The sequence below is a fragment of the Solanum lycopersicum genome, chromosome 6 (genome assembly GCF_036512215.1).
Source record: "Solanum lycopersicum chromosome 6, SLM_r2.1".
Classification (NCBI taxonomy): Eukaryota; Viridiplantae; Streptophyta; class Magnoliopsida; order Solanales; family Solanaceae; genus Solanum; species Solanum lycopersicum.
Window position 1 is genome coordinate 4276073 of NC_090805.1, and position 9154 is coordinate 4285226.

Sequence of the window (9154 nt, forward strand, 5' to 3'; positions counted from 1 at the left end):
AAGATCCTTTCACATGGACATAGCATATCCATTAAAACTATCTAGTTTAGGATACACTTGAGAACATTTTTCAAGGCTCCTCTATTGACTAGATCATCATTCATGTGTGTGTGTGTATATACATGTATGTGAGCAAACTTTTCACATAACACGTGAAGTCACACATGTTCATACATACACATTCATACATGTAGAAACCAAAACTAGAACTATCCTATCAAGGTACACATGTGCAATGCATAGGCAAAGTCCCATACCCTTGCCCATACTAGTACACCTATCAAGTAATTCAAGATAAGGAAACACATATCATACTTTCACAAACATCATCTTAACATGCATAGTAGTAGACACTAATGAATATGAGAACTACCTTTCATTTAAACACCATGACCTATACTACTTGTAACATGCATGTAACATGAGTGTGTGTGTACATTTTTCAACATGATCACATAATGTCTATCAACAACACATTGAGGCAGCCACCCTCTTAGACCATAATACTCTTTCAAACATAGACCACACAACACACAGTAGCAAGGAGACAAGTCAACTTCATATTACACTTAAGAATCCTAACTTGTGCTATTCATGCATTTCACGTAGGGGTACATAGGTAAGAGATTATTAACTATTTTAACTCATCAATGGAAGCACCTATACTTTACCCTAACATGGATGTATACATGCTTATACATTAGCCATACAACCTAGATCACAACTAGAATAGGAAAGTAGGCATAAACTTCACATAGTGTAATCATCATAACCACATATTCATATATTCATCATTTTTTCTTCAAGTCCATGGTCAACACATATATAATGATAATAAAGTAAACACCGCCACCATAAGTGGACCAGACCACACAATGCTATTCATACTTAAATCTTCATACATTGATCCTCATGGATCGTTCATCATCAATTCATAATCAATTAACGTAAATAACAATATATATAAGCGATTTAATGTAAGAGAATCACAATTCAATTGGTAACAAGTCAAGATCACAAAGCCCATGCAAGGACTAAATCGATTTTTGGAAAGGACATGGGTTCATCATGCAATTGGAGTAAAATCACGTTCAAACTATTACATTAACATCAATTTATCATGATCTAATCATTAAAAACATTTTGAGAAGGAACCCATGGCTAGATTGAAAGATTAAAAGATTGATCATAAAATCTTCTTTAAAACGTTGAGAAGAACTCTCCAAGTGAAAGGTTAGTTAGATATGAAGGATCACCATACCTTTATCTACATGAATACCTCTAAAACTTGATTATTCATCCATGGAAATCCAAGCTTTAAGCTATTCTTGAGTTTCACCAACCATGGTGGTGAGAATATTTTTGGAGGAAAAATTCAATTCGTGGGGGAGGATTTGGAATGGGTTCTTCACGTGTTAGATGACTTTTATACACCCAAAAGTAGATAAATAAACCTATTAGAGTCAGGTTAGGACGTGGGGTGAATCTCCCATTCACCCCTTAAATAAAATAGATGCAATGCTGCAACTACAGGCCACCATCGACGGACCCAATCGACTGGCCGTTGGTCAGTCTACTGGCCATTCTTTGGCTTCCGTCAATTGGTCTTTAAACAAATTTTGGTTTGAGACCTGATATAGCTAAGTTTCCATCGACCATAACTCACCAAAGGGCCGTCGTTTGGTCCGTCGATTGACACTGCCAAGGTAGTGTCTCGACGAGCCTTGGATCCTTCTTGTGGGGTCTTTTGCAGGGCCCTTTAGAAGTCGTACCTGGACATTTCCAACGTAAAGACAACCCATAACAAGTTATAGACCTTACACATGAGTTTCACCTAAAACCAATACTCACAACTTGCCAAACACGCTAGGCCCCATCAAGACACACGTTGAACGTCTTATGGGTTATCTTTCGATTGCCTAGGACGTTCTTGGTAGTTTGACCTCCAAACTTATCGAAACTCCATATAACATCTTTAAACATTATTATAAATCATTTTAAAACTAAATCATCTCATTACATACAATATACAAACACACATGGACACATGAGGCACATAGGGCCACTAGTCGTCGAACGTTTTGGTCGTCCCATGTCGTCCGACTTCCAAATCACCTCAAACTTTACACACTGCCTATAAACCATATTATAAGTCATTATAGGACCTTATAACCTTAGGAAAAACATTTTAGGCTCTTGACACCCTAAATCATTTTGGGTTCTTACATCTTTACTCTTTACTTGACTTGAAACCTATGATCTTAATCACCTCTTTAAGGAATATTTAGTTTTCTTATATATTTTGAAGGAAATACTTTAACTTTTACTCTTCCTTTAACACGGATCTTGAGCCTTAAAACGAAGTTAAAACGTTTAAATAAGACTCTTGGAAGCTTTAAGAAACTTTACTTTAACTTACTTCATAGTTTTATATTTGATTTCTTAACTTACTTAACTTTGATCCAAACTTTTCTTGAATGGATTCAAGATTCATGATTCATGTTTATGGATAATTCATGATGTGTATATGTACTTTAGAGTACTTTAGTAGGGATTGTAGGTACATCACTTAGGAACTAGTACGAAGAGATAGGAAAAGAATAGGATCTTCAAGTGGCCCTAGTGCTCTGAAAGGCACGCGATTTCTGACTTTTATTCTTCGTTTTTCATCTCTAAACCTTCTAATTTTCCATGAATCTCACCCCAATCACTTGGGATCACTAATAACTTCTATACCCAATAGATTAGACTCAAAATTCAACCCGGAAACACGAATCAGATCAACTAGAACATGCTACAACTCAATCAATCAAGAAGTCGATAATTGTTCATCAAAGTATCAATGTTCATCATTCAAACTACTCTAACTTGTTGAATTGAATCAAATTGGGTTGGTGGAAGAACCCATCACAGAAAGATCTCACATACCTTAAAAGGGATCACCCCAACGAATTCCACTTAACGATCTTGGCGTTCTTGAAGAATTCTTGATCTTGCTCTTCTCTTATCTTTTCTCCCAAGCCCTCAGCATTCTCAACTTTGCTAAAACTGAACTTGGACCTGTATTACCCCTAATAATTCCTTAAAACGAATTAAGAAATACTAGGTTGACAAGGCTACTTTACCCTTACTAAAATCCGGAATGGAGTTTCCTCAGTCCATCAGCTCAACGACATCGAAAATGCGCAAACTCGGCGTCGTTGGAAAGATCTTCCCAAGGGCTTTTCAACCATATAAAAAAACTCACCTTAACTCCTCCTGAGTTGGGAGTTATGACCGTTTTAAAATGACCAAAACTCACTTCTTAAAAATAAGAAATTTTCCAGATTTGCTTATTTATTTCCAAAAATGATTATTCTTGTTTTCTTAGCTTATTCTTAGTTATTTCAAGTTACGAGATGTTACATTAATTTATCCAACTGGGCACTTATATATCTTTAAACTATAGTATTAAATAGTACAGGAATAATGGTCATGTCCAAAGTTTGTAATTGTTACAATAATTTCGATCAAAGTTCCGAATATATTTTACACCTTTTTAATGATTTTTTATAAAAAAAAACTATTGGATTGTCTATTAGCTTTTAATTGTTTAATATTGTATTATTTTATAAAGTGATAACCCAGTAACACTATAATAAATATAAGTGAATTTAATTTTTCCTCGTAAATGAATTTTTAATATTGAGCTAAGAGAGTAACGGCTAAATGGTCGAAAAACAGAAGTATAAAAAGAGGCGGAATTCGATATTTTGGAATTCTAATAACATATTTGGGAAACTGCTCATTGCCTTTGATTTCTTGGTGTTTAATCGATTTTTGAGTTTTGCTTTGATTTCTCTTTCGCATAAATTTTCAACTATTTCAAGTTTTACAAGCTCCCTTATGGCCTACGACGACACCGGTGAGTTTTTGATCTTCTTTTCTTCTTTCCATTTTCATGTCTCAGTTAGGGTTTTACAGAATTATGTCTGCACTGTTCTGTTCTGTTCTTCTCCTGAATTTTTTTGATTAATTTTGAAGGAACTTTGTGTGGTGTTCATCTGTTTGCAATGGAAAAGTAGTTGCTTCTTGAATTATTATTTGCTTCTTTAAGATTCATTTCTACTTGTTATTCTGCATCAAGATTTTTTGTTTTAGGCAGAATTACAAAGAAAAGAAAACAAATCTTGAGTTAGAGTTAAGAGTCTTAAAGACTATGCATCTCGGGTTTCTAATTCTTAGTTTAGAACCTGTTATAGCGGTGCACCTGCACCTGCTGCAGTTTAAAATATTAGTTTCAGAGGTCTTTCGTTTGACAGAAACTGGTCATTGTTGTTCTAGGCACAACGAGGTTTGTGAGTTTTCTTTTGTCCATACATATGGTATTATATTTATTGTTACTGTATGTATTTTAGTCTGTAAACCTGCCAACTATTGCAGGAACCGATGAGGATCTTCCTCAGTCACATTGGAGTAGGATGCCAAGAGGTGGTGTCTTTGGTACTGGAGGTGACAGAGCTGCTATGATGTATGATGAAACTGACATGGAGGTGGAAATTCACCGACTTGAGCAAGAAGCATACAGTTCAGTTTTAAGAGCCTTTAAAGCGCAGGCTGATACCATTACTTGGGTACTTTTTTTTAGAATATGTATCTGAATCTGATAGTTGATTTTGTTTGATCAGGCTTACATGGTTCTTATGAATGTGTTTTCTTCAGGAGAAGGAAAGTCTCATATCTGAATTAAGAAAAGAGCTAAGATTGTCCAGTGATCACCATCGAGAATTTCTTGGTAGAGTCAATGAGGATGATGTTGTCCGAAGAATAAGGTTTGCTTTGTAGCCAACTCTTGTACCTCTTCGATTTTTCTGTGGTATGTTCTGCAGTCAGGAGTAACTCTGACTACTGTCTTAGGGAGTGGAGGATATCTTGTATGCGTGGCACTGGTCAAGCTGTTCATGATCAAATACCCAGTTCTTTTGTACGTACGAATCAAATCATAGCACCATATTTACCTTCTCGCTCCTTTTCTGGACCATCTCCTAGTTTTCGTCCACCAGCTGCGAGTGCGGCAAACCAGCCATCTACATCCACTGCCAATAGAGATCCTATGATGGATCCCAAGGTAAAAAAATACATAAATCTGTAAGTCAGATATTGCTAAATGATATGCAAGTTTACCAGACACTTGTTAAATAATTCTCTGATTTTGAGTATTTTACTGTAAACTTCACAGGACCAGATTTATTCAACAAAAATGCAGTATCTTTCCTTAGGTCCATCTGGAAGAGGCCAATCCAGTAACCAGGTTTCTGAACCTGCCGAGCCAGTATCATTTGATCCATTGATTGGAAGGAAAGTGAGAACTAGACGGCCTGATGACAATAATTTTTATGAAGCAGTCATAGCTGATTGTAATGCAGCTGAGGTGTGCATGGTTTCTTGATTGCAGATTACTAGTTATTTAATAATTTCTTGTGGTTGGTTTCTGAAGTCTCTTGATGCACATTGGCAGGGTAAACATGTTCTTGTTTATGATGGGGGTAGTGCAAATGAGATGTCGGAATGGGTCAACCTTAAAGAGGTAAGTTGATGCTATTTTCTCCATGATCCAAAACATTCTTCTTTACTTTTTTTGCATTCAAAGATTTTCTAAAATGAAAAAAAAACATAGGGAAAGCTGCAAAGCCCGTCAAGATGAATCATACATTTTATGCGAAATGCCAAAAATACAATATCTGTTTTACCAATATCACATTGTGATTAAAATGACTGGTTTCAATATCTAGTATTTGCTATTGATGATATGTTTTCCAAAAAGATGATGTATTGCATTCATTGGTAGATAAAGCTAACTCCACCTACAGAATGAACCAACAACATATTTCATTAGTAGGAGTACTTTCAATAAGTTTGTGTTTCTTATATTGACAGTGTTTCTTAGTGGTAATAAGTTCTTGATTTTGTTATGATAATGGTATTTTCATGTTATGTTAAAGCTTGCTATTTTCGACATAACGAATGAAACAACCTGATATCATTTTTTTAAATCTTTCTTGAAAAAATAAAAGTACAAAACATAAATGCACCGAGGGGTGTGGTGCAGTAGTCAAGGAAGTGGTTAAGAACCCTGAGGTCTTAATATCAAAACTTTAATTAGTCCGAGCAAACAAAGAAAGAAAGAATATGTAAAAAATCATAGTACACAATAGCAAATGGTCTCTTTTACATCTTTTTCTCTTTTCTTCCCATCATTAATCATATCAAAAGAAGCCATTCATGCTCAACAGATCACCTCCTTTCAATTACTTCAATCCATTAAGCAATAAAATTGATCGAATTTAATAACCCTGGCATGTTCATTGGCAAATCCATTTCCTATTTGTTTATTAGGTGTAGTGTGAAGAAAAATTGCCGTTTGATCTTTCAAGTTAGTTCATGCTATGTATCATTGGCTTTAATGTGTGACTGGTGTTAGCTTGATATTCATCTGCATGTCTTGGACAATCTCTGATAGGCTTCTGAAACATGCCTTGTGCTCCAAATTATTGCTTAAAAACTATGAATCGCCTGATAGTCAACTCTGTATTAGCTCCTATCGATCATTCACTTATTGTTTTTAATTCTGGCATGTGTAGTCAGTTTTGTCCTCCATCATTCTTTAGTTTATTTTGAAGAGCTTCTTTAAGGTTTTAACTTATTTGAATTCTTTGATAGATCCCTCCGGAGGATATCCAGTGGGAGGGTGAAGATCCTGGAATTTCTCATCATGGAAATAACAGTCAATCAGGGCGTGGACGTGATAGTGATCCAGTTGCAGTTAGAGGCCTAGGTTTGACTATGCCTCAGTCTAGAACAGATTTTCCATCATCACATTATGGCATAGGAAAGAAGGGAGATGATTTTATTGTGTTACTTCGCACTGATATGTTGATTAACGAGGTAACAAGAGTTTCATGCTACACACAATGATATTTCCTTTCCGCAACTGTTCATTGACTCGTGAGTGTGGTTAGGTGGAGAAGAGGGTCTTTGGTACCTCTCATCCAGACCCTCTGGAGGTTGAGAAGGCAAAGGAAGTTCTGACGGTTAGTGGCACCAATCTTTGTCGTGATTGTGTCCTTCTCACTCGTTAATATCACAAGAAAGTTTAACTGTTTTACATTATTCAGGACCATGAACAAGCACTTGTGGCAGCTATTTCAAGGCTTGATAGGATGATATCTGATGCAGATAGCAGTATGAACTGTGCTAAGTGATTTTCTATTTCTTTTTCATTTTAGGCTTCATCGTATTTGGATTGTATAGCTTTATGATGAGGTTTATTATATCTTTTTTGTTTTGGCGGGGGGTGGGGGGGTGGGGGGGTGGGGTGGAGGATAAAATCTGTTGATACTAGTATACTAAGGCTACTAACTAGATGCACATTGTAACCTTGATTTTGTCAAGGATTTAAAAATTGGGTCTCCATGTGGATTGCGAGTCATCTGAAACTACTACCATGTAACTCATGGTTACTTCAAGTTTTGCTTAAGATTTTGACTTTTATGAATTTTTGACTTTGCACTTCTGACTTTCATCAGTTATTCCTCAAGTAACACATTTTCATCTAAATTAAACCATAAGTAATTTTTCACTTTCCAGCTATTGCCCGTTAATGTCTCGTGAAAATCTTCTAACAAGGATCAACTAAAACTTTTTGGTGTTCGTTGAGACTGAATGCTAATGAAGTTGTCTTCCCCTCTCCCAAAACCTTAATCATGAGGAACTTTCAGTAGTTAGTCCAAGTATGTAGATTGTATGCATTGAGTTGAATGAGGAATGTTCATTGGTTGTGTTGCTCATACTGTTGTCACTTTTTCTTTTTGCAACTAAAATCTATTGCCTTGATCCCGAAATCATGCATCCTCTACCTTGTAGCCTCTAACTTGCTGAATATTATCCCATTTGAAATGTGCTTAATGGTATATGACGATATTCAACTTAACTAACCGTAATCATGAGGAACTTTCAGCAGCGAGTCCAACTGTGTAGATTGTTCAACTGTGTAGATTGTGTGCATTGTGTTGAACAAGGACTGTTCATTAGCTGTGTTGCTTATACTGTTGTCACTTTTTGTTTTGCAACTAAAATTTGTTGCCTTGGTCCCAAAATCAATCCTGTAACTTGCAAAATATTATCCCATTTGACATGTGCTTAATGATATATGACGATATTCAACTTAACTAACCGTAAACAACCAGCAGCACTTCCTCCCATAGTATATAGGCTTCCAGCAGGCAGCAAGTTGCGTGCTTCATACTTGGTAAGGACCACACAAAACCTTTAGCTAGACCAAAAACTGTTGATCTTAATGTGTGCTTGTGAAGTGAAATTTGAATCCCTTGTGAAGTGAACTATATCAGTAGGAAATTTTACTGGCCCTTTAATGTGTGCTTCCACCAATGCACCATCTCCAAGCTTCAATTTAGTTCTATCAGATCTGTCCAAGGTACACATATTCATAAATTGGCATGTGCCTTGTGCACACACTCTCAACATACCACTCACACCGATCAACATGTGATGTGTTCGAGACAATGAAAACCTCCTCTGATTTCCAACTTGGTGATCATCTGTGAAATTTACTCGATGGAAAGACTAGACACTTTGATTTTGCTTTTACCTACAATACTTTTCAATATGTCAATACTACTTACGATATCTACATTAAATTGGAGACTTCTTTGACTTTTGCGAACAATTCTTCTCAAATTGATTTATCTTCTTAGGAATGTCACAAGGTAGAAAATTTCCTTTCACCGATAAAACACCTTGGTTTCCATTAGATTTTACCTCTCCGGATTTATCCTAGTAGACTTTTTTGCCTTCCTTTTGATGCTTGGATTTGCTCCTTGCAAAGGGATCTTCTATTGTCCCCTAACTTCTCATAGTTACCCCTTTCTCTTGGACTTGAAATTTGGATATTAGTTTAGCTATTATAAGGGTAATGATCAAGTCACAAGACTCTTTAATAGCTGAGATTTTTTATTCAAACTTGTCTGAAAAGATGACCATTCTTCTTTCAGGTCTACAAAGGTTTCACCAGGTATTTTTATCTGGTTCACAATCTCTATCAACTTGGAAGAGTATTTTTTTCGCACTTTCTTAGTCTTTCTTCTTAAAAATTTCA

At 35.9% G+C, this 9154-nt stretch overlaps 1 protein-coding gene across 1 annotated transcript; it reads left to right on the forward strand.

The window, feature by feature from the left end:
- The first annotated feature begins 3681 nt into the window (after positions 1 to 3681).
- Positions 3682 to 7541, forward strand: LOC101251479 (protein EMSY-LIKE 3-like). Its single transcript, XM_010323577.4, has 9 exons — positions 3682 to 3904; positions 4423 to 4613; positions 4702 to 4811; positions 4897 to 5107; positions 5219 to 5410; positions 5498 to 5566; positions 6700 to 6924; positions 6999 to 7070; positions 7155 to 7541. Exons 1-9 carry the CDS (start codon positions 3709 to 3711, stop codon positions 7239 to 7241), a joined length of 1353 nt encoding a protein of 450 aa, XP_010321879.1. The 5' UTR covers positions 3682 to 3708; the 3' UTR covers positions 7242 to 7541.
- Positions 7542 to 9154: the final 1613 nt, after the last annotated feature.

Coding starts and splice junctions, on each gene's coding strand:
- LOC101251479 (XM_010323577.4), top strand. CDS start 3,709: ATGGTCGAAAAACAGAAGTATAAAAAGAGGCGGAATTCGATATTTTGG. Junction 4,614..4,701: donor AGGCTGATACCATTACTTGG/GTACTTTTTTTT, acceptor TGTTTTCTTCAG/GAGAAGGAAAGTCTCATATC. Junction 6,925..6,998: donor CTGATATGTTGATTAACGAG/GTAACAAGAGTT, acceptor GAGTGTGGTTAG/GTGGAGAAGAGGGTCTTTGG.